The sequence below is a fragment of the Girardinichthys multiradiatus genome, chromosome 5 (genome assembly GCF_021462225.1).
Source record: "Girardinichthys multiradiatus isolate DD_20200921_A chromosome 5, DD_fGirMul_XY1, whole genome shotgun sequence".
NCBI classification, from domain to species: Eukaryota; Metazoa; Chordata; class Actinopteri; order Cyprinodontiformes; family Goodeidae; genus Girardinichthys; species Girardinichthys multiradiatus.
Window position 1 is genome coordinate 14,507,566 of NC_061798.1, and position 25,814 is coordinate 14,533,379.

Here is a 25,814-nt window from a genome sequence, read left to right on the forward strand (position 1 = left end):
AATTCATCCACCTCAGTTGTCATAGCAAAAGTCATCATAGGGTCTGCGACTGATGGTCTCCATAAAATTCATAAGGGGACATCACACTTCTATTTATATATAAGATCTGTTCCAAATTACAGAAAAATCCACCAATTGCATCATTCTTCTGAGTGGGCAAGTTTCGTCATCATAAAGTTTATGAGAAGTCGGATGGACGACTAATCATAGGCTCAGAGGCAGCCAGGCAACCATTTAGTGTCATCAGTGTTGTATATATATATATATATATATGTATATATATATATATTATAATGATCCGAGACACTGAATTTTAGGTTTTCTTGCAGAATTGTAATGTCAGAATTTTACTGAGTTCTGTCTGATTCACAGTCAGTACGAGAGATGAAGGAAGGTTAAAACCTTAGCTTTGGTTCCTTTACATTTCCTCTCCATCGCTGCACTCTATTGCTCCTTTTCCCATGGGCTTACTTTAGCCGGCTCACCTCCACTCAGTTTGTTTTGCAACTGTTTCCATTATTAGCTTTTCCAGCCCAGTACTGGTTTTGTTGGTACCTGCTTGTCAGCAGGACCCATCAAGACTAAGCAGGGTTGAAATGTGATGATTGGCCATGAGTGTGGTCAGCCTTATGTCAGCGGCATGAGAAAGTGTTTGTCAATGTAGCTGAGAGAATTACAAGACACAGATTTTATCATACACCACCGTACCAGGAAGAGCTCAAAAAACTAAGTAGCAATTACTAACATATTGTGATAAGCAATGTAGGTGAGACTGAGTGAAGACACATTTCAGCTAAACTTGCACTTCAGCTGCTGCTCAAAGCAGAACTACAGTTCCTATGGTATTATGCACAGAACAAACAGTGGAGGTCACTAAACAGAATACACACTCAACTCATGGTGCGGAATGGTCTCCATCAAACTCCTCCTCTCCAGCACCTCTACATCAATAAAAAGATAGGAAAAGGCTCACACCGAACTATAAAACAATAACTGTTGATAGCGGCACAGCGCACAATGCTGATGGTTGGAGGCAGAGCTTCAAGCCATAACTCCAGCCTCAGTGTGTCAATGGAAGCCCTACAGGTTTTGTGCGGAGTAGAGCGAGGTAGAGCGGAGTGGAGCCGTGAATAGAAAATAGGCATATCTGGGCAACCAGCTTAAATGGCAAGTCATTTTTCATTTCAAAAACATATAATTAGATTGACGGAACCAACTCAGTAGAAAAACCATTAGCAATTATTTTTTATTATTTTTAATTTAGGGGGCAAAAGTAACATGAGAATTATTAAAGACTCAATAAATGTGTCTGATTACAAGGACGAATCGGATTTTTGCATCAAGAAGTGGGGAACCTAACACAAAATACATACAGTTGGACTCTTATTTTGGTTGGTAACTTGTGGTTGGTTATACTGGATTTTATTCAAGGGTACCACAAATGGGCCAGTGAACAGAAATGTACGGCATAATTGATTTTTTGGGTAAAAAATAAAATAATGTACTGCATTTCTTTTCCTCCACTAAAGTATGCAATAAATGTGTCAAACTATAACATAAAATCCCAACAATATAACAGGTTGTAGATGTAAAGTAAAAGTTTCTGAATGTAAGTCTAAATAACTGACATAATACTGTACTTTCGCAAGCCAATGTATGTTTGCTCCACTACTGAATAATGGAGGAGTTTCCCCATTGTTCAGGTGCATAACCGCAAGAAAATAATTTTTTTATTTACTCCGCAATTTCTTGCATAAAAACATAATGCAACAACAAATGTTTCTCCATTCAGGGCAGTGGTGTTTGCTGTGTGTGACAGGCAGTCAGACTGTAACACTCATAGGTGAACAGTTTGCTTGCTTAGCTATGGAGACTAGATACTCATCAAATGACTAGTCTCTTCAGAGAACAGTTATTACTCATTTAAGAAATCACCAGTCCCCACAAAGACACGTATTTGCCAAAAGCAAATTTATGCTTCAGACTTTACAATTCAGATTGAAGGTTCAGGGTTTCATTCAATGTGTAATTCTATTTTCTATATCCAATTAAATCACACAGGGTAGTGATTAGCTGGTGTTTATCTTTAGCGGTTATTGAATGAGAAGAAGGGTGCACCCTGGACAAGTTCGCCGGTCCATCAAAGGCAACCACAGAGACCCACAGGACAAACAACCAATGACACACTTACTCATATCTAAGGACTTTTTGGAGTGACTAATTCAGCTAAAATGCTAAGTTTTGCACTGTGGGAGGAAGCCGGAGAGCCCCAACGGAACCCTGAATGCTTAAAAAGAAAATTAGGAAAAGCCCTAGCTAGGCTTTGAACTTATAAGACCTTCTTGCAGAAAGGTAATAGTGCTAAGAATTGCACCACCATGCAGCCTGGCTCAAGGTTTAGTTAGGATTTTATCACTGTAGAGCATCAATCTTTCAGTACTTTTGAAAGTGACTGCAAATGTGTTGCATTGAATTTGAGTATTTTTATTGTAACTGCGGCAATATTGAGATATAGGAAATGTGACACCATAAAACATAAAAGAAACAAAGCTGGCACACACACCAGTGTTGTTTACGTCATCAATGAAGATGACAAAATTATTTCATTGACGCCCCGTTTTTTCATGACGATAACGAGACGATGACAAGCTAAACCTGACGAGATGTGTGTGAGTTTTTGTTGACCAGCCAAAAATGGTGGGTGGTCTGTCAGACTTTCAAAATGTATGATATTTCTGTCTATTGTGCATGTAATCTGTCAGTCAAAAGCTAAAAAGTATCAGATTCTGCTACATCCCATCCTAGTTTGGTCACACCCACTAACACCATCACTTTTTTAATTCATTAATTGGCCATAACGGCCACAGCACATACTACAAAGAAACTTGGTGGTCGGTACCCATGAAAGGATCTATGGACATACTTTAAATATGTTCCATCCTAAAAAGAAAAACCGGAATGTATTGTATTGAGAGGGTGGCTCTAAAGTCAATTCATTAACTTATGTGTTACTGTTATGTATAGAACCTGCAATGATTTTTGGCCAGGCAGTAAGTGTCATGCCTTGTCATAATGACCCATGTTTGAGTGACTGTTTGAAACATGGAGGGAAAGGTAGCATTTCAGACCTGATGCTGTTCCCCATGTGTCTAAATGAACAGCACACTTGGCCTCTGTAACATTAGCAGCATGTTCAGCCATGTTTATATTCTGTGACTGTGTTGTAATCTCTTTGAGTTTTTGTTTATTGTCAGCATGTTGCGATATATTAAACAGGTTGAATTATATGTGCTTTGTTATCATAAGAAGAGTCTGCTGCTTTAGGCTAAAAGACACAAGTGACCTCATGTAGCCCCAACTATGAGCTGTTTATTTTGTGGTGGGGGGAGATACACACACACACACACACACACACATCCAAAAAACAAAGAAACTCAGCAGTGCAGATACATAATAATTTTGGCCATTCCCCATCAAAAAAAGATCAGAGGGCTTCAGTGGTGGCAGTCATGTAAAACTGACTAAAACTAGACAAAAACCTTTTAGTTTTTGTTGATCTAAAACTGGACTAAAACTATCACATATAAAAATGACTAAAACTAAAAAGCATTTTCGCCCAAAAGACAAAGACTAAAACCAAGATGGCTGTCAAAACTGCCACGCACAAATGTTTTGTGATGATGTACTAATTATGAAAACTACAAGATGTAAGTAAACCATTAAAAACATTTTTGTAACGCAACATGTCATTGTTAAAAAAAAAATTATTTTGATTTTAAGCTCTGAATTTACTTCAGAATATTTTAACAAACATGGATTAATTAGAGTTTTACCTGTGTGAACAGAACTCTGAACTCTTAAATTTGAACTTGTAAAACACTGCAATAATCTATTTTGATTATAGGCAGTGAATTATAAGCACATCAGTATGTTCCAAGGGCCAAGTTAACAGAATATTTTCCGTTTTTGACTGCTTTTTTTTAAACGGTGAAAAAAATCTGAAGGCCATGTCATTTTGACAGATTGCAATTCACACCCCTGACCACTTGGTGGCGAGTTAGTATATTTATTAGTTGTTTGTTCCAAAGGGGTTGCTGAAGCAGAGTGCTTGCCGGGATCAGGAAACCCCTCGTTCAGAGTCTTGCAGACGTCTAATCAATTCATTTGGAGAAATTTCAAAACTCTAACTGAAGTGGTGCTGGTAATTCCTGTCTCTAGAGTGGCGTGGAGTGTGGATTCAGCCTCCAGAACAAAATCAAATCAATCACAAGAAGTTGTCTGTCCAAGGCAAAAGTCCAAAACCTCATGACAGTAGCCTCTGCAGCAATCTCACTCGAGACATTTGATAATGCACAAGCAGCTGCCCGATTCAGGTCGATGTTGACCAGAAGGAAGTTGTGAGACTGTGCATTCAGGCCACAGCAGGTGATCTGCTCATATTTTAAGTGCAATCGTTTAATTTCATTGTGTATATGTAGTTACCCAAACTGCAGTGAGTGTTGTTTGTCACTGCGGAGAAAAAGTTATATGTATTCATCTGCTTGATGTGGATTCTCTGTTCAGCTTATTTTGACTGAATATTAATTAAATTAAAGAAAATAAATGCTATTGATTTTTTAATTATTAGCACTTTAAAAAAATTAAGTTATGGGTAAAAATAGATTATGACCCTGTCAAAATGACAGACAACAAAAAGGTCTAGCGCAACCTTTGGTATGTACTAAGAAATTTATACAACAGATTTGTGGTCACATTTGATTTTCCGGTTACAGCCTGTAGTACGGTATGTATATTTGTGGACACTTACATCATAGGCCCCTGCCTTGATTTGTTGGTAGAGGCGATGTTGATCTTCATCCCAAAATGGAGGGTAGCCCACCAGCAGGATGTACAAAATCACACCTAAAAGAGGTCACATGTGAATAAAAACCATGATAAGGGTTATATTCTTAACGGTGAGTTTTATTTAGAAACTATACAAACAAAATTAACACTGCAAACAAAATATGAAAAAAATAAACTATAGTGTTGCATCACAACAAAAGACCACTGGTAATGATTTGATATGCAGCATCAAATTTATTTATGAGTAAAAAGGAAAACATCTGAAACTTCTTTACCACAGGCCCACATATCAACTGGTTTCCCATAGGGGTCTTTCCTCAAAACCTCTGGGGATAAGTACCCAGGGGTGCCGGCAAAACCTGCAACAGTAAGAGGTAGAGAGGGAGATGTGACGGGACTGGGACATTAAGTGAATTTCTTCTTTGCTATTGAAAACATCATGAGAATGATTTGCCTAATTGCATTGTGGGAAAATTGACTGATTAAAGACATCTGTTGTGGAAAGTTTACTTAAAGCTTTCGCTAGAGCCTTGCTTTTGTTGGATGATGATGACTTGGATCAAAAAACATAAAATTTGGATTCCTGGGTTTGGATTCCTGGGAAACTTAGGTCAGATGTGTTCTTGTGAAATGAACAATAGGCTCTGTCTTTAGATTCCTGAAGACTAGTTCAGAAGACTGTTTAGTTAGATTGTGTAAATAAAAAAGAAAAACCTTTTCAAAAGAGGAGACTGTAAAAGTCAACTTTTTAAAATGTTAAAAGAAGTTTGTTATTTTCTTCTATTCAATGGTTCTGCTGCATAGACAGTGTACAAGTTTTAATATACCAGAGGAAATACAAGGTACAATTTTCAAATGATGATTGTATTTACTAAGGGAAAAAGATAGCCAAACCAACTTGGCCTTATGTGAAAAAGCAACTGATTCCTAAATGAATAAACCCTTGGTGGCAACAAGCATTTGTACAGGAATCACCTGCTTGAGGTCATGCCACAGAATCCAAAACAAATTTAAGCCTGGACTTTGACTAAGCCACTCCAAAACCTCTTTTGAGGTCATTCAGAGGTGGACCTCATGGTCAATTGTTCTACTCCATAACCAAACTGTGCTTGAGCTTAAAGTCATGAATTGATAGTCAGAGATTCTCCTTTGAGATTTTCAAATTAAATCAAAAAAATAATTAATGTCAGGAAACAAATATTGCCATGTTTAGGTGGACACTGCAGGGAATTGTAGACATAGGTTAACACCTTCTAATTTCAATTTATTAGTAAATCAAACACTAAATGCTTTTATTTTGAAGAACTATAATTGTCTTTGTATTGACATAGTTAAAACCTTATTATCCCTGTGTTCAGATTGTCCACTTATTTTCTATACAGTGAATGGTTTATATTTGGTTTGGAGGCTATTCTTTTCCTTACTCTGGAGTCAGTATTTAGAAGATTATTAGGAAACCACGTTCTAAACCACATTTAAAATAACATCTAAATAATAAAAGTTTCCAAAGTATGCTATACATTTCTAGACAAATATAGAGTGATGTAGTAAGTTTATTAGAAATAATACAGTATAACAGGAAATACTTTTATTTTGATTTACTTTTTGAATGACACAAGTTTAACAGCACAAAGATACAATTGGGGTTAAGTTTTGTTAAATGATGCAGAATGACAAGGGATGATTTATTACTGCATTCAGTTGGGGAATAAAAACTAATTTTAATAAAGCTACAGCTAAAATGAACATATTGTTATTATCAATTTTTGGATCATGACCTGCAAATTTCACTGACTAATAAATCGAAGTGAAATTTTTATATCTTTGTCAGAGCTGTAGTCTGTGATTTACATGCAGGCTCACTTTTGCCCCTGATCACAGGAGATAACAGTTGTTCATGAAACTCGAGTCTCTGACTTTGAGTCTTGTTCAAGTCTCAAGTCCTTAGAGCAAATGTCTAGGACAAGTCACAAGACTTTATTTTTGTGACTTAAAATTAACTCGAGACCAAGTGTCTGACTCATGTCCATCTCTACCCTGGGATGACATTGCGATGACATTGGGAATTTTCATGTACTTGTACCTTTTTCCTGTGTTAGACTTTGACTTGTAATCATTTAAAGAATTCTATGAACTCCTAAAATCAACAATTGATAGACAATATAGTTGCATCATTGATCAACTGAGATTGGAGAAACCGATGAACGAATACTCACCAAACCATGCCTGTTGGTCCCCCTGTACCTCGATAGCCAGCCCAAAGTCAGCCAACTTGACCGCCGCCCCCTTCAGCTTACTGGCCAACAGAAGGTTCTCAGGCTGGGGGGGGCGGAGTCAAACAGGTTAGAGGTGAGAGGTCAGATGCTCAGGGATCATGCTGCCCACAGACACAGATCTAAAATCAGATTAGCCAAACCAATGCCTAATCAAAGTTATTAGGTCTTAGTGACACTAAACTGCTCTTAAATCAGTGTCTGCGTCAACTCCCTTTCTGCCACACAGATGACAGAGACACAAATGGGCACAGAACTGACTGTCAAGGTGACCATGGACACTTTTTGTGCTGGGACTATGGACTGCCTTCTGAGCCTCGTGGATAAAGAAAGAGAGGCTTGGTAGAGAGCGAGTGTTCTGGTCTATAACACATATACTAATAAAATCCATGAGTGGGAGTAAAACCCACAGTGAGGAAAGAAAGCTACAGGTAAAGGAGTTGGGTAATAAAAGGCGTGAGAACATGTGACTCAGCCACATATATATATATATATATATATATATATATAGAGAGAGAGAGAGAGAGAGAGAGAGAGAGGATACTGGCACAGTTTAGCAGAATCAAAGATATTTATGAGCCCACAGCAAGCACATATACACATGCTTTCTTAGAAACACACAGTCACACACATACAGAAGAGCAGAAAGATCTTTGCCAATCTAAGGCCAGAGAGACAGTGTACTCTAATGAATAATACATTTGTTAACATTTAAGGACTCCAAACAGCCTGCAACGCTGGCGGTTCATAGCAGACATACAGCTTACCGGGCACAGGCACTCACATCAACACATGATTTACATGAAAGTGAAGAAAACCCTGAGACCCCTAATAGCTTCACATGATTTCAGCAAAGGGTGTCTTTTCCAACAAAGTCAAGAGATTGAAAATCTTACAAGTGACAATAATGTCTAATTTGTTTTCCTCCAGATAAAATTTTTATCATGCCAGACTTCATTCTAACCATGCTGATCCTTAATTACTTTTGCTCCTATCACTACTCTACTACACAATCATACCAAATCTGTACAATATATATATATATATCTTACTGCGATGCCCAATAGAATATGAGTTAGCATTGAGAAGAAGATCCTTGACCTTGGAATAAGTAGCAAGTAAATATGAAGATTTTTTTGAAAGAAGCAGAGGGAGAAATGGTGATGAATAAAGATGCACTGATTGTTTAAAATTAAGTTTGATTGACCCTGACGCTGACCGGACGGTCTAAAACATAAAAATCTGATTGTTTTCCAATCAGTAAACTCACCATATTTAAGTGCTACAGGGTCCTTCTGACAACAATACACTTTGGAGAAGATTATGTTTATGAGAAAATAAGACTTAAAATTAGTTAAAGAAATTATAGATATGTAAGAAATAGAGGTGTAATCAGATTTTGGGGCATAGAACACTTGTTTGAGACTCTTATTTTGAAGTGCAAAAGGAAGCTGTAAAGCTGTTGCCCTGTTAGACTGACAGAATTGTTAGCCCGAATTGGCTAACAAGGACATGGCTAAAGACATATTTAGCCTAATAACACCCTGTTACAAAAGATAACACCAATATACCAACATTACGTCAAAGTTGCTGAGTTTTATCATATTGAGCTTTCATCATCAGTCCGTTATACAACTGGATTTGGAAATGTTGGCAGCCTGAAAATCTCAGAGTTAAGGTAAGGGTCCACATTCCATTAGGAATAGAGACTGCAGTTTACTGTTAGTACTGCTAATGGTGCTATTAATAATATATGAATCTAAAGGCTATTTAAACTGTCAATTCCAAATTATTTAGTCTTTTTTTCATACAATAACAGTGGAACCCTGTTTTACAGCCGCTGCTCTCTGACACACAGTTTTTCATTGCCTTTTTTCAAAATATATAAAAAAATGTATGTCTGCTCAAGGGCTGCATGATATTAGAAAAATTTAAAACAAAATATTAAAAAGCGTTACTGACTTTCTGGTTTGGGTTCATTGCAAACAGAGCCCAAATGATGAGTAGTCTAGTTATCAGTCACTAAAGCCGGACATCCGTTGTTTGTTTTGGCACTAAAACAATGTAGTTACAGTTTCTTAATGACTTGGACACCTTACCACTTCTTTGCTCTTTTTAATGCCATGATAAACAAATGCCACCAAATATATTATAGGCATAGAGTGCCTGAAAGCATGATATGTGAATATTTACCCTAATATTTATTGCAGCCCAGGCAGTTCTTTGAGATGTACATATTGCGTACAGTGATATTGCAATAATAATTTTGTGATATATTGTGCAGCCCTAATCTGCGCAGCCAGGAAAGGTAGAAAAAAAGTATTTTGAATGCTGCTTATGAATAGTTACGTATCACAGTTCTTAAAGAGAAATGGGAATTGGTTAAAATTGTAGACGCAGGTTAAAAGCTTTGCAAAAAACAACAAACTGGACATAGACCACAGAACGCTGAATCACTACCAATGAATACAGAACTTTTTAAACGCTGTCCTCTGCTTTATATTGTCTTAGTTTACAGCAATGCCTTTAGTCATACAAACCTTCAAATCCCTGTGAACAATTCCATTAACGTGGCAGTGATGGACACTCTCCAGGATCTGCTGTATGCAGTGGCTGAGAAAAGAGAGGTGAGAGGGATTGTGAATGGAAGGAAAGTCCACAGAGAGAGATGGATGTAGAGAATTATAGGAGAGGAAGAGAAGTAATGGAAAGAGGAGTGTAAAGGCATAATTTTATACCAATGTACATTCTGCTATCTCTCTGGTCAAATGACAAGAAGACATTTTATATCACATTAAATCTATGAAACTACATCATAAGACCAAAGCTGTGTGGCAAGAAAACTAAGTTCCAAAGCACGAAGCCTGGGCTGTAAGCTACGATGGTCATGATTAATACTGCAGGCTATATGTCATTAATCATTCGTATAAATAACTCCAAGAAATGCCTCAGAGAGAAGGCAGCTGTACCGTACCTCTGAGACAGCCATATGTGAACACACAAACACGGCCTCATGCACACATACACCTCCCTACTGTAGCAGACATAGATGCATTATCACTGCTATGCTCAGCAGAGTGCATCTGTTGGAAAGCGCTTGTGTGTTTGTGCGTATGTGTGTGTGTGTGTGTATGTGTGTTGAGGGGACGTGGGTGCTACCTGGCATCAGCTTCACTGTAGTACTCCCTGGCTACGATGTCCTCAAACAGCTCTCCACCTGTCACCCTGCAGGGACACAGTGACAACATAAGTTTGTCCTGATCCTGTCTTTCCCGTTACAAATTGACGGAGAGCGTTTCATTGCCCCTTGTTTGTACTCGTTTGGACATGCTTAGCACTAAAGTTAAACATGAGAAGGCAGCACAGTTTCTCAGAGGCAGTGAGAGGTGAAAGTCTCACATGAATCCAGTAAAAGTATTGGCTTTTTGCTGAAGTTACCAGCAGATGTTACTGTTTGAGATCAAAACAGCCACCAAAGGAAGCCCTAGATGCTGCAGCCCGATTTATTATGCCTTACGTATTCAATTAGGCTATAATTTGTTGTTTGGAAATTCAGGTCAGCTACTTTTTGCTTTCATTATTAAGAACATGATATTGTAGCTCAACATCCAATAATAAAACAGATAAATGAAAAGGAGGCTCTCTGCAATTTCTCATCTTTATATGGGTCAACATTTGAGCTTTTGTCCTCTGAATATCCTAGTTTCAAAAACCCATAAAGTTGTTGATACAAATATATCTACATGCCCTGACCACCTTGATTGCCCACCCTGTCTTTTTGTTTGTTTTATTGTGTTTTTCTTTAAAATATTGTATTTCGGTGAAATCTTGTAATAGAAATTCTTAATTTTTGCATTCAAATTTTCAAAAATAATAATCGTGCGGCTGTTGAAAAGGAAACACGCCTCTGACCATGGGTGCCTGATTATGTTATCAAACGGGGGAGCAAATTTGGAAAAATATAAAACGTCTCATTCAAAAACCCAGTTTAGATTGGGCTCATTTTCCCTTTTTTCTCCAAGACTGTAAATTTCTGACTTCGTCTCATTGAGATAAAATTACTCTTATTTATAAATTAAACCAAGGCACATGAAGTGGGCTGGATTGAACCAAGTATAAGGTGAAGAATGAAGGAAACTAAGAGCAATTTTAAAAAGTATATAGGAAAAACAGAAACCTTAAAAATGGTTTGGGCTGACTGCAGGGAGTGATCAGAATTGGGGTCATAAAAAGGGAAATAAAAACATAAGTTTGCGCCGCTATTTTACAAAATGGGGGAACATTTGCTCCAATCAAATTTTACTTACTCTTTACTATCTCATGGGCCTCTTTAAGTGCAATGCACACTGTACTGTACAATGCCATGCACATTTATGTAAAATAAAACAAGGCGTCACTGTGCAAAGGCCTCAGCATAATCGGCATAAGCTTCTTTCGCCAAACACTTCAAAGCAAAATTAACGTGTCATGTTGCCGGCTCCGTGAGTTTTGTGAAAGGACCAATGGGGCAAGGAGGTAATGGTCAGCCCGCCTCTGTTATGCCTCTGACTTGCCAAGAGAGGCAGTCACAGGCTCACATCAGCTGACTTATATTAGTGCCAGCTGGCTTCACAGATCAAGGGAGTAAATTAGTAATAATGGACAGATAGTTCGTTCAGAAATAATTTCTGACAGGAAGGGTAAGAAGGTGAGATGTATAATTTAAATTTGAAGCATTTGCTTGCCAATGACAGGATTGCTGCACTGAGTTCATCAGCCTTTAGTGTTTGGAGAAAGATGGTACGGGGAAACTCTGCAGCAGATTTTATGCTCTTCGCTGGCATTAAAGCTGCATTACACCTGCTGTGGTCCTGCACTGCCGGCTTTCTTTTTGAAAACTCACAACAGTGCGGGATATCACCATCTCCACTTCTTAGTTATAAATGACAAGAAGCAGCCAAACAATGGCTCATCTTTGTAGGATTATGGAAATGTTTGATGAAAGAGACTATAATAATAATAGAAAACCTTCTGATAACTAGCTGCAATCCCCTTCTTACACTTTTCTGTTTCTCTTCCATTTTCTTTTAAAAAAATAGACTCTTTTGGACACACAAAAATGCATTATAATTCTCAATTAATGTGTATTGCTGTTAAGTGACCCAGACCTATATAGCATATAATATTTTAGAAAGGCATTATGAACAACCTTATGCCCATCATTTAGCACTAATAACCATACAGAGTTGCAAATACCTAACACACTGTCATTCCTGTCTTACATGCACCTTTGTGGCCCAAAGAATAGGGGATAGGTACCTTGGCTTTATAGAGATAACTAGCTGCTTGTTCATCTCATTACTAGTTCACACAGGAATTCATTTAATAGTTGACAGTTCATATATTAATAAATCTAGCTTTTTATATTTTACTACACCCATGTGAACTCACCCACTTTTCCATGTATTGTTTCTTGTGTACATTTCAATTCTTAACTTCTTTTTTTTGTTGAGTGCCAGATAATTGCCAAGTTTTATGCCAGCTCATTTGTTAATAATGTGGTTATTTAAAATGTTAAAAGTATCTTTGTACTGTTATCAGTCAGGAGACAAATACAAAAAAACTACATTTGTAACATTAACAATATTTAGATATTATGGAAGTGTGAAGGTAGCCATTAATAACTGGAGAAATTACCAGACAGAAACAGTGACTTTCCTGAAACTGGACATTCCTCCATAACTCATAGAAAGACAGGACTGGAATTAGGAGGAAGGTAGCCAGGAGGCAACAGCAACACTATTGCTGACAATTATGCAAGAGAGATGTAAAATCTGTAATAACTGCAGAATCAAGTTTGATGAGTTTAATCCATGCTGCACGGGAAACTTTGGGTCATTGGGGTCGAGTGATTCATTCAGTCACTCGACCCCAAAACAAACAAAAACAATATCTTTAACAGTATCTCTAAAAGACTTTTCAACGTCATTCAACCAAAAAAGGGTGTAAAACATGACTGTGCTGGTTGGTGAGTGAGACAGATATTCAGGAGTCTTTTACTTACAGATCAAACACCAGATAGTGGAAACCCTCCTCTGATATGCTGTCATGGAGTCTTACTGTGGAGGAGATTTCAGAAAACAAAATCAGCTCACATAAGAAATCAAAGAATGACTAAAAAAAAATAAATAAGAGAAGCATTTCAGGTATTGAAGATGGAGCTGTTTGTGAAAAGGACTTTTTCAAATTTAGGAGGAGCAACTATATTAAACTGTCTGCTATAATGGTTGCACACATCTCAATAAAATGAATCTAAATTATCTGAAATATTGAACTCAAGGTTGAAAAATTATGACAATCAAGATACAAAACAGAAAAAACGAGAGACAGCTTCTATCAGCTGCATTGAGGTGGTAGGAGTGCGAGAGGTCAGTAGTTTTTAGTGTGGGTTCCTGTATCTTTCCGGAAGATTACACAGGCACATTATCATTCGATACTCACAGAAACAAATACACAAACACGCAAATTTACTATCCTCTTTTCCAAACCAGCTGTCTCATAACTGTACCTCAAGGATGAATAGCCATTGCATTTATCACAAGAGACCTGGGGATAAAAAGGGTGTGTTCTGGCGTATGCTTAGCACTCACCGATATTGGGGTGCTTTAGTAAACGACAAATCCTCGCCTCTCTCTCCAGCTTTTGATGATCTAAAAGAAAAGCACAGGAGACACAAACAAACAGACATTAACAGTCTTTCTCATGCACCATGATGATTGGCTGTATAAATAATCCAACATGAAGCTGGCTGCGGCTCAGGTTTGCCTCAGCGTAGGACACAGGACAGTGTTAAAGTCACTGTCAGCATGTTTATGTTGAGTCCGCTGCGCGTGCTGGCTTTGAATCAGCCTGCTCTTTTGCTTTCCAGAGCTGAGAGGCTTGACAGAAATAATGTGACCTGATATGTGCTTGGTTACATGCCACAAACAGGCAACACAACAGCTCAGTGAAGGAGCACAGTAAGCTCAGAATCATCCCTGGTATGTAACGTGACAAATAGCCTAGAAAAAAAAAAAACATACCCAGAATGATAGCTAATGTAAATGTAGAGGTTGTTTTTAAGCTTTTTTTTCTGGACAGTTTCATTTGGATCAGCATTATGAAAACTTCAGATTGAGTTATTGTTCTGGTACTTTATATATAGAGTGTAATGATATTAAAATTTTGATTTTATGCTTTATTTTTTAGTGTTATTGTTTAGAGTTTTTTTTTTTTTCTTCATTGAACTGAATGACTGCCTCTATAAGAATATACCAAATATTCTGCCTTTTCTCACTAAATTCCTACAGCAGTAATTAGTGAGCATTATTTAAAAAAAACAGATAATAGGCTTAAATGTTCAAGGTCATGTGTTGTTCACAACATGTGTCAAATAAAAATAAAAGAAAACTTTTGATAAGGTGATAAGACATGATGCCATGCCAGCAGGAAAAAAAAAGTACAGAAGTGACTGCTTTGATGCAGCACGGCCCCAAACAAAATATGGCAACCCACGCAGACTCTCACATCTCTCTGCAGGGTGATTACACTGATTTTATCTGACTTTATGAAAATGAAGCAGCACACAAATGTGTCTGTCAGAGAAATCCCAGTCCACTGACTGGTCTCTGAGTCAGAACAGCAGACGTCATGTTGAGTAACATGCTACGATTTTGAAAGTGACCGATTTCAACTTCGCCCCAGGACACAAAAACCAGGAGAAACTGCTGAGAATTAAATTAATGTACTTTCATGCTATTAGTTCAGTTTGCATGTACAGGTCCTTCTCAAAAAATTAGCATATTGTGATAAAGTTCATTATTTTCTATAATGTAATGATGAAAATTTAACATTCATATATTTTAGATTTATTGCACACTAACTGAAATATTTCAGGTCTTTTATTGTCTTAATACGGATGATTTTGGCATACAGCTCATGAAAACCCAAAATTCCTATCTCACAAAATTAGCATATTTCATCCGACCAATAAAAGAAAAGTGTTTTTAATACAAAAAACGTCAACCTTCAAATAATCATGTACAGTTATGCACTCAATACTTGGTCGGGAATCCTTTTGCAGAAATGACTGCTTCAATGCGGCGTGGCATGGAGGCAATCAGCCTGTGGCACTGCTGAGGTCTTATGGAGGCCCAGGATGCTTCGATAGCGGCCTTTAGCTCATCCAGAGTGTTGGGTCTTGAGTCTCTCAACGTTCTCTTCACAATATCCCACAGATTCTCTATGGGGTTCAGGTCAGGAGAGTTGGCAGGCCAATTGAGCACAGTGATACCATGGTCAGTAAACCATTTACCAGTGGTTTTGGCACTGTGAGCAGGTGCCAGGTCGTGCTGAAAAATGAAATCTTCATCTCCATAAAGCTTTTCAGCAGATGGAAGCATGAAGTGCTCCAAAATCTCCTGATAGCTAGCTGCATTGACCCTGCCCTTGATAAAACACAGTGGACCAACACCAGCAGCTGACATGGCACCCCAGACCATCACTGACTGTGGGTACTTGACACTGGACGTCTGGCATTTTGGCATTTCCTTCTCCCCAGTCTTCCTCCAGACTCTGGCACCTTGATTTCCGAATGACATGCAGAATTTGCTTTCATCCGAAAAAAGTACTTTGGACCACTGAGCAACAGTCCAGTGCTGCTTCTCTGTAGCCCAGGTCTGGGGAATGCGGCACCTGTAGCCCATTTCCTGCACACGCCTGTGCCCGGTGGCTCTGGATGTTTCTACTCCAGACTCAGTCCACTGCTTCCGCAGGTCCCCCAAGGTCTGGAATCGGCCCTTCTCCACAATCTTCCTCAGGGTCCGGTCACCTCTTCTCGTTGTGCAGCGTTTTCTGCCACACTTTTTCCTTCCCACAGACTTCCCACTGAGGTGCCTTGATACAGCACTCTGGGAACAGCCTATTCGTTCAGAAATTTCTTTCTGAGTCTTACCCTCTTGCTTGAGGGTGTCAATAGTGGCCTTCTGGACAGCAGTCAGGTCGGCAGTCTTACCCATGATTGGGGTTTTGAGTGATGAACCAGGCTGGGAGTTTTAAAGGCCTCAGGAATCTTTTGCAGGTGTTTAGAGTTAACTCGTTGATTCAGATGATTAGGTTCATAGCTCGAATAGAGCCCCTTTTAATAATATACTAATTTTGTGAGATAGGAATTTTGGGTTTTCATGAGCTGTATGCCAAAATCATCCGTATTAAGACAATAAAAGACCTGAAATATTTCAGTTAGTGTGCAATGAATCTAAAATATATGAATGTTAAATTTTCATTATGACATTATGGAAAATAATGAACTTTATCACAATATGCTAATATTTTGAGAAGGACCTGTATAACCATAAAACTGAGATATAACATGTATTGTGAGCCTGAGAGGGAGACGTCAGGGGTCACAGCAGGCTTCAGGTTGGAGAAAGGGTTAATCCCAGGTCAGGATGTTCCCAGCAGCTGTGAGCAGTAAATGCCAGCTGTTAGTCATAATATAGGCAATAAAGTACTGCCATAGGAGTAACTAATTTATAGTGGGGACACGGGAACATAGAAAACTCCATTAAGTGACCTGTGGCTTCGTAAACAAACCTCAAACTTTGAAGTAAGGGTATAAATGCTTTGACACTGATTGTAAGACAGACCACTCGGTGATACGGCCTCGCTTTGCTGCTGACCGAGTCTTCTCCCAAAGGGCTCTTTGGTAAAATCTTTCTTTCTTTGTATCATTCTTTTTGTATTCAATATGCATTGGAAATCATTGGACTTATTGTTTACCAAATTAAACTTGTGTTAATCTTGATTTCCTGCTCTTCATCTGTTCTTTCTCAGGACATCCGGACTGAGGTATTGAGGCTGTATTATTATATCTGGTGGAATTATTTTACCTCAACAAAACCAAAGAAAGACAAAAAAAGAGCAGCAGGTGACCTCCACACTTCAAAAACGTAGGAGGCTTGCAAGAACTGCTGCGTGTTTACCTTCCTTACCATGAGTAAATAATTGTGCAGTGACAAAACAACATAAAAGTACCAAATTTTGATTTTTTTCCCCCACAATCTAAAACATGTAAACCATAAAAATATACAAACAACTGTTTACCAATCATCCTAAAAACAGATGTTTTCATACTAAAATGGCTAGGGGTTAAAATTGACACCTTACAGCTAATTTAACTTTTTTGTAGTTGGCTCTAGAAATTCAGTCTTGTATGTCAGTATGTTGAGGTTCTATAAGAACATTATAAGCTGTTAATATCTTACCTGCAGTGGAGGACTGTCTTGGCATCTTCATTAGGTACAAATCCAGATGAGTTGGATCTGAAAGCTGAAGCTAACAACTACCAGCTACAACGACCCGGAGGGGCCAAGGCCAAAGCAGACTTCTACCATCCAAAAACAACTCTAATATCAAAAACATCAGTTGTTCATGTGAGTGCTATTTAATGAACATTTAATCCACCATCACATTACAAAAGGGATTTAAAAACCAAAATGTTATAGCTTTTTTAGAGAACACTATTTTGCAGATTTTTATACTATCTTATTTTTCAAGTAGACACTCTGACAAAGAAACACTTTATATGTTTTCTTTTCAGTTCATGTTTCAGACGGATATTGTTGGTGACGCACCTCCATTTACCCTGTGAACAACCAATGGCCTTAGTGCCAATACTGACCATTGCAAAACTGGTGAGGGCTAATAGGTTTATAAAATAGAGTTTCCATGACCCACCATGACATTTTTTAAATTTGATTTCTTTTTCTGAAGGTTAAAGTCCACCTTGGTCTTGTCTTCCGGACTAGCCATTACCATTAGCTTCTACGAAGAAATCTAGATTTATAACCTAAACAGTTATCTACTGCAGGTAGGACATTAACTGCTTTAAACCTTTTGAGATGACCTCACCTCAAACATCCTAAACCATTCTTATAATGCCTTAGGAAAATCATTTTGTGGGAAAAGAGGCATGTCTATTCTAAACTGGCCTGTGCTCACTGCTGCACATAGAGTCTAATACAGCTACTTTGTGGTGTTGCTGAGTTGTCATCTTGCCTATGAGGACATGTCCATTTAAATATAATTATATCACTGTAATGCCAGCTGTAGAGACAAACAGAAGAGCACAGAGGCACAGGCAGAGCCTGAAACAAGGACAGCTCAGTGCTTTATTAAGAGGACCCCCAGAGCAAGGTGACTAATCTCTCTCTCGGTCTCGCTATGTTTTCTGAAAAGTACTTATTTAATGTCTCTCTCATTCTAACTATATCAACACTATTTTCACCTACACATTTTCAGAGATCAGTTGTATTGGCCCTAACGTCCGGTTTTCATAACCAGGTGACTGGTATTTTCTCTGTTCCTTAAGGATTTGCGTCTTTGGTTATTTTTAATTATTTAAGTTGTAAAACTGAAGAAAACTCTTTTATCAAATGCTCTCAGTTTCTTGGTCTAAGGCACCCTGTGGAAAACACACTCAACACATTAAGAATTTCTCAGGTATTTCAATCCATTTTTCTTTAAATGAACTTAGCAGCACACACACACACACACAGTCATGTTGTGCAGTATGTGCTGCTGTGCTTACCAACAAACTGCACACTACAAATGCCTGTCATATGAAAGCCACACTCCTCCTCTTTTCCAACCTTTACTTTCACTCTGCTCCCCCATCCCTCTCTCTTTTTCTCTCCGTCCTCCACAGGTAGTACACCTCCTAGCTGGCTGGACATCTGTTGTCTAGCAACTCCTGCACCAATCAGAACGTCAGGCCTTCAGTTCCCCTCTGCAGTGGAACCAGCCTTGCATGCAAATGGCAGACATCCCGAGAGTTCCCATGCAACTAACAAACTCTAAAGAATGCATGGCAGAAAACTAGTTCTGTGAGCGTAATCATCATCCAAGCTTTTAATTTGGAGTCGTTTGCTTTTGAAATGGGATAAATAACTCAAACTGTCACAAATAAAGAAAATATTGTTCAATTCACCTCTAAAATTTCCAGAAGGAAGTGAGAAGAAAGTGCTTGTTTCTCCATCTTGTCTGGTGTTAAAGCTGTTTATCTATGCAGTTTGATTTTTCTTTGAGAAGGTGCTTATTCTTAAAGAAACATCAAAGCAGCACCTGGATTAGAGTGAATGAGTGCATGTGAAGCTTTTTGGTTGACCTAACAGTTTGGGTTTTTTTTTTAACTTTTTCCTGTATAAGTAAATCCCCTTTATTATAAATATTGCTGTAGCAAGCAAATCTGAAATCTGCTTGACCCTCCAAAACCCTCTACTTGGTAACAATGGGTTGCAAATTATTGACAAAAAAGCTTTACAATATTTAGCTGTGTATGCATATGTGCAAGCTTCATCCTTGTTGCTGGAGAGGCTTTGAGAGGTATTTCCCTTACGTTTGTTAAAATTGTTAGCTGTGTTTCTGACATTGGTGTAGGTTTTGTAATGGCTGTGCCTTGCAAAAGTATTGGCATTTTTATTTTCAAATCTTTTCAATGTATAACTACAAACTTAAATATACTTTATAATTTTTATGCTAGACCAGGTGGCCCATGGTAATCCTGGAGGAGCAGCAGAGATCTAAAGGTCAGGTGAAAAATTCAGTTTACTAAAGAAATTTTATCCTTGCATTCCAATATTTAGTCAGGAAAAAAGGAATTTATAGAAAGTCATAAGAAACCCTGTTTGCAGTTTGCCACAAGCCAAGTGGAGAACACAGCAAGCATTCAAAAGAAGCGGTTCTCTATTAAATGGGACTAAAACCGAGCTTCCTGGCCTACGTGCAAAAGTTGTCAAAACACTGCAAAAAACCCTGAACACAACAGAACAACTATATTCAATGGCGGTGGCAGGATCATGCTGTGGGGATGCTTTTTTCCTTGGCAGAAAGATGGAAAGGTTGATGGAAAGATAGGTAGAGCTTAATGCTTGGTGATCCTGTAGAAAAAAACCTTACAGCTCTCCATTCATGTCTGACCCAGCCTGAAGTGAGAATAATAGGGTAGCAATTCGACCTATTAGCTGGAAGAGATATAACCCAGAAGACTTGCAGCTGTAACTGCAGTAAAAGGGGGTTCTGAAAATGCAAAGAACTGACTTAGGGATGGGGCTGAATACTAATGCATGTCATGTTTTTTTGGGGTTTTTTTGTAAAACATTTTGCAAATCATGCATTCTCATGAGATGTTCCACCACATTTAGTCCCAATAAAATGAATTGAAGTTTGTTGTTGTAATGTGTCAAGATTTGTAAAAGGCTTTAGGAGTACCTATGCAAGGCACGGTATAATTACAGACGTTGACCTACTGCAGTCAACTGCTTTCACGTAACATTTGCAAACTTACTTCTGTCCAATTAAGGCTGCCTGTATTTTTCTGTACTTATATTTTTTCTTTAAACTCGCCATACTGAAATACTTAGAACTTTTCACTTTTCAAACAGCTGCTGTGATTAACAATGACAGATTTAGATACTGGTACATCTGAAATATCCTCAGAGAGTTTTGAGTCAGCTTTTCTGTAATTTTCTGAAGAAATTCCTATCATCCTCTTCCAAACAATGGATAAGATTCTTTTAAGAAAATAGGAAAATATGAACCTCAGTGTCATATCAGTTATTTACCAAGAGATTCAAAAAAGATATTCAAGTCTTTAAATCACTTGTAATTATCTCTTAGTTAAACCACAGACATTTCATGACTCCACAAGCAAACCTTTTAAATACTGTTCAAAATCATGACGTAGGCTCATTTTCATTAACTTATGTAGGGTGCTTCATAATGATGTGAAGGTGGAGGCCACAATACATGTGGCTGCCAGAAAAAGAGAAATGGCAACCGGTGTGAAAGCATATTTTGAGGAAGTAAAGAAAGCTATTGGGTTTAGATTTCTATGATGGAGATATGGAAGGAGCTCTTAAGGAGTTATTTCTTCTGAGAATGATAGGATCATTTCTTTGAACCTGCAGCTGTTAGTTTTGAGAGGCTTTTGTATATTTTATCTGTTCAGTCATGCCAGTGCCATGTTCCATATGTCAGAACTGATTTGTAAAAGGCATATCCTTCTTCTTCAATGTGTCAAACTTTTAAAAAGAGAGAAAGAAACTCAAGTAGAAACTGGAATGATTTTTTTTCTTCATGTTTGTTGCATGTTCTACTTATACGTGTGTGTTTCCTCTGGGTACTCCGGTGTTCCCAAACAGTCTAAAAATATACAAGTTAGGTTAGGTTGATATTCTAAATTTATCCTAAGTATGAGAGCATGTGTGCATGATTGTTTGTCATATGTGCTGGTCCTGTGGCAGACTCCCAACTTGTCCAGGCTGTACCTCACCTCACCACCAATAACCCCCAAAACCCTAGGGAGGAACACATGGGGTTTTAGAGAATTGGATGGATGGACAGATGTTGCTTTCATTAAATGCCTTTTGAAATCTAGTTTTAATATCAAATGTGTATCATAAATCAGACAACATTCCACAATAACCAAAACTACATCAGAAAAAATGATATGAGGCATAGAATAAGCTTGCAAGCTAAATGTTGGTTATGCCAGAATTCATAAATCTTTTGAATTAAAGTAAACATTTGGGAACTGACACGAGGACTAACATACTACTGCAATGAACTGACATAACAGTTTGTTGCCCATATAATTTAGAAAATTTGATTATGAAGAAGATCTCTTTGGTTATTAAAAATAATACATATACACAACTGCATATACAACCTAGAGGTGTTCACCAGCTCACTCCAAAGTGTCGCAATGACAGCTTTTCTAAACTGGCCCCTAAAAATCATTGCATCATGTGGATCATGAGACAACTTGAGAATTTCCAATGCAGACCACTAGCCAGCCTCTTCCTCATTTCATTTCCTGAAGGCTCACATGTGCAATAACACCACAGCAGTGTGTTGTATTTGAACTCAATTTCACATCTTGTAGGCCCAATAATACCAAATTTAGGAACAGAAAGAGGCGACATAAAAAGTAAATGGAACAATAAAGAAAAGGGATTTGAAAAAAAAAATTGAGCAGATCAAAGAAAATGTTTAGAATATGAATAAAAAGATAACACCACTGTCAGACTTTTTAGATCACCAGATTGTTTTTATATCAGAAAATGGTAATCTGAGTAAATTACCATATGCAGTTTAAAATTATTTCATTAATTAAGGGAAAAAAAGCTATCCAAATGTATTGGACTATGTGAAAAGTATCCCCCTTTGTTAAACCATGAATCAAATAAGATTAACCACATTTTCGGGAAAGTTGAGCTCTAACGCAATCTTAAAATGATGAAAAATGAGGTAGGCTAAAATATCTCAAAATTCAACACACCATTCCCAGATCTATTGAATTAGAAACAAATGAGAGACAAAGTCATTTATATCTTTGAGCCTAGAAAGGGCTAAAAATGCCATTTCCTAAGGCTCTGGGACTGCAGTGAAACAGTGAGCGCCTTTAGTCAGAAATGGAGAAAACCTGGAACAGTGGAGAATCTTCCGGTGAGTGGAAAGCCTACCAAAGTTACTCCAAGAGCAAATCAACAACTCATTCAAGTGGTCATGAAGAATCCAGAACATGATTTAAAGCACTGCAGGTCACACCTGCCTTAAATAAAGTCAATGTTCATGATTCAACAGCAAGATAGAGACTGTTCAAAAAATGATGGAAAGTTCCAAAGTAAAAACTTCTGACCATAAAAACCACAAAGACATGTTGCACGTTTGCCAAGAAAGCATCTTGAGGAACTCAAAGACTTTGGGAAAATATTCTGGTGACTGAAAAATTTGGAACTTTTAAAAATATGTAAATCGCATTACATGTGGCATAAAATTAACGCAGGGTTTCAGAATAAAAACATGATAAACATGGTGATAGCAGAGTGATGGCCTGGGGCTGATTTGCTACCTCAGGACCTGGATGACTTATAATATTTAGTGTAACCATGAATTCTGCTCTTAACCAAAAAAATCATGAAGGAAAATGCTAGTGACCTTAATTTCAAGACAAGTGAACAATCATTTAAAGCAAAGCAGTAATTCCACCTCTGAATGACTCACAACAATGAGTGTTGTGGAGTGGCCTAGTCAAAGTTAAAGCTTAAATCTGATTAAATGCTGTGGCATGATCTTAAACAGGCTCTTCATGTCAAAACCACTCCTTGTGGCTGAATTAAATTAATTTGGCCAAGAACAATGGGCCATACATCCTACACAGTGATCTTAAAGAGTTTTTGCTGCCAAGAGTGACACAAGTTGTTAGGTTTAATTGGTGATTACTGTTGTTCTGTTTTTTTTGTTTGTTTTTTTTTACATAGAGCCAAGTTGGTGTGGATAACTTATTTTTTAATCATAATTATCATTTGAAAACTGCTTTTTGCATTTAATAAGGTTAATCTTTCATGAAAAAATTGGTTGTTGGCACTCCCTACCAGCTTGAAGCAGAGCAAATCCAAATAAAAACACCTTCATATTATCATGTCTGCACACCACACATCACTGGTCTTGGGTTCTAGTGTAATCGTCAGGAGAAATGCAGACGAAGGGCTGCTCAGTTGCGACCAGAAAGCTCTTGCAGCGTTCTGCATTCTAAAACAATGGTGCAACGTTATGAAAAACAAAAATAAGTTGATTTGATATTAATCTGGCATTTTGCTATGTTTTACATCTTTGCAGAGCACAGACAATGCAGTCAGCGATGAAGAGTTCAAGATGTTTCCCTTTTTATGAAACATCATAAAAAGGACATAATGTTATTCATTTCTAAAACTTAAAATTATACCTGATGTGCTCTCAGTAGTACTGTTAATGAGTTAGGGATTTTCCTGCTTTTTGTTAAAGTGAAAGAAACAAAAAACTTTCACCTTGGTTCCTCATCTGTTCGCACAGGAATAATCTTGTTTCACTTTTGGTGCACATTTCACATACCTGCCTAAGGCACAAGTCAGTCTTCATCCATTGACAGGTGCAGCAGGAAACAGTGTAACAACTATGGAAGCTTGGCAAGGACACACGTTTGAGCCCATTAGTACTAACTGAGCATTGCTTTGACATAACATTATTTTCTGACTATTGTTGCTGACCATTTCCATAACTTTATAACCATGGCGTACCTATCCTCACATGGCTACATTCAGTAAGATGATGCACCATACATGAAAGCTCAAATCATCTCAAACTGGTTTCTTTAAAATGACAATGAGTTACTCATCTGAACAACTGATCACAGGAACAATCCAGTTTCACTTTGGGTGCACATTCAACACACAACCATTAAAGTAACAAGCTAATCTTCACCCATTTATGGGTAAAGCTGTAAACAGCGCAACAAGTAAAGGAACGTTTCAAGAACACATCTCTAACCATGTGATTGTCAAAATGGAAAAAAAGAAAATATACAGCTAAATTGCTAACCACTTCCTTAAAAAAATAAACCTTTCCACACACAATTATTTATCAAAACAAGCCAATTTACTGACTGTCTGCTATCTTGATGGAAGTTAAATAGACAATCAGTTTCTGAGCAACACTGCCAGGACTAATGTGGACACTAGAAACCTGACATCTTTAGTATACCATCCTAGAAAAGCCCTGATTTTCAATTATGCTAATTGATAATCAGGGCGGTGAAAATGGTGACAAAAATGGTGGAGTTGCAAGACCTTTCTCCATCCCCAAGGGGCAGCCCAGCTTCTCCATCATGCAACATATGCCAGAATACTACTGGTTCCTATATAAAGTCCCCTAATGTGTTTTAATGACCTACAGTACTGTAAACTCCCGGCGACTATCATTACAGTTCTGATGATCAACAAATTAAATTCTATCATCCAAGTTAAATTCCATGTTTTGAAAGTTTTTGATATTTTGGATGGCTGCTGTATATTAGCCTATCTTGGATGCTGTCTTGGTCTGACATTACAACCAGGTTTAAAACACTCTCTGGGTCAGCCACAGTCAAAGCACACCTTCAAGCAATCAATAATTACAGTGTTTAAGAAAGAAAGGTCTTATCCTCAGTCTTAACTGTTACACTCAGACAAAAGCAAACCACACATGTAACGGCAGGTTACAGGAAATGCTGTCCTCTAAAATAATGAAGATTTTTCATTTAAAAAATTGTGTAAGGCAAGTGTAACGTCCTCAGTGGGCAGCAGCGAAGCAATCTTCCTCCATACCGTTCCATTCTTCAGCTTACAGAACACAGGGGCCTAATAAAACCATTCAAAAAGCAGAGACACCGTCACCCTCGGCTGGTTATCAACAGAGGAAAAGTTATGAAACCAATAACTCCCAATCTTGCCCCCTCAGAGGAGAAACAAAGGCGGCTGGTGTCAAAGATAAAACCGCTCCAAGAATATGCGTAGGAGTACATCACAGTTATGTTTATTATCATGTTCAAGTTTAAAGCAGACACACACATTAGTCGAATATGTGAAAGAGTTTTAATCAGAGAAGGATAGTCTGAGGGCATCCTGACTTGATGGCCAAGAAAAACAAGCAGACACAAACACTTTATAATTAAATACAGCGATCTGCATGCATAGATCAGGCCATACCGTGCTTTGTTAATATTTATGAGTCCAACATTGAGCTAACTGTTGTGTGCTGCAGGTGAGAAGCATCTGCAGAACTGAGGTAACACAAAACAATCCTGTAATCACAATATAAAGG

The 25,814-nt window shown here is 37.9% G+C and overlaps 1 protein-coding gene and 1 long non-coding RNA gene across 15 annotated transcripts in view; one reads left to right on the plus strand and one right to left on the minus strand.

The window, feature by feature from the left end:
- Positions 1–25,814, minus strand: part of camk2d2 (calcium/calmodulin-dependent protein kinase (CaM kinase) II delta 2) — a 68,912-nt gene that overhangs the window by 19,318 nt on the left and 23,780 nt on the right. For all 13 annotated transcript variants that reach the window (XM_047364511.1, XM_047364514.1, XM_047364507.1 and 10 more), the window contains exons 3-9: positions 13,748–13,807; positions 13,162–13,216; positions 10,278–10,343; positions 9,659–9,731; positions 7,062–7,164; positions 5,121–5,204; positions 4,808–4,902 (exon numbers count right to left, since the gene is read on the minus strand). In XM_047364511.1, coding sequence (XP_047220467.1) covers positions 4,808–4,902; positions 5,121–5,204; positions 7,062–7,164; positions 9,659–9,731; positions 10,278–10,343; positions 13,162–13,216; positions 13,748–13,807 — 536 coding nt within the window. The remainder of the gene's footprint in view (positions 1–4,807; positions 4,903–5,120; positions 5,205–7,061; positions 7,165–9,658; positions 9,732–10,277; positions 10,344–13,161; positions 13,217–13,747; positions 13,808–25,814) is intronic.
- Positions 7,232–19,064, plus strand: LOC124867853. Of its 2 annotated transcripts, none has more exons than XR_007038159.1 (6): positions 7,232–8,796; positions 16,971–17,086; positions 17,408–17,569; positions 17,737–17,830; positions 17,910–18,006; positions 18,844–19,064. It is a non-coding gene; the product is annotated as an uncharacterized LOC124867853 (long non-coding RNA). The 2 variants fall into 2 exon arrangements; XR_007038160.1 differs by having other exon boundaries at positions 16,971–17,064.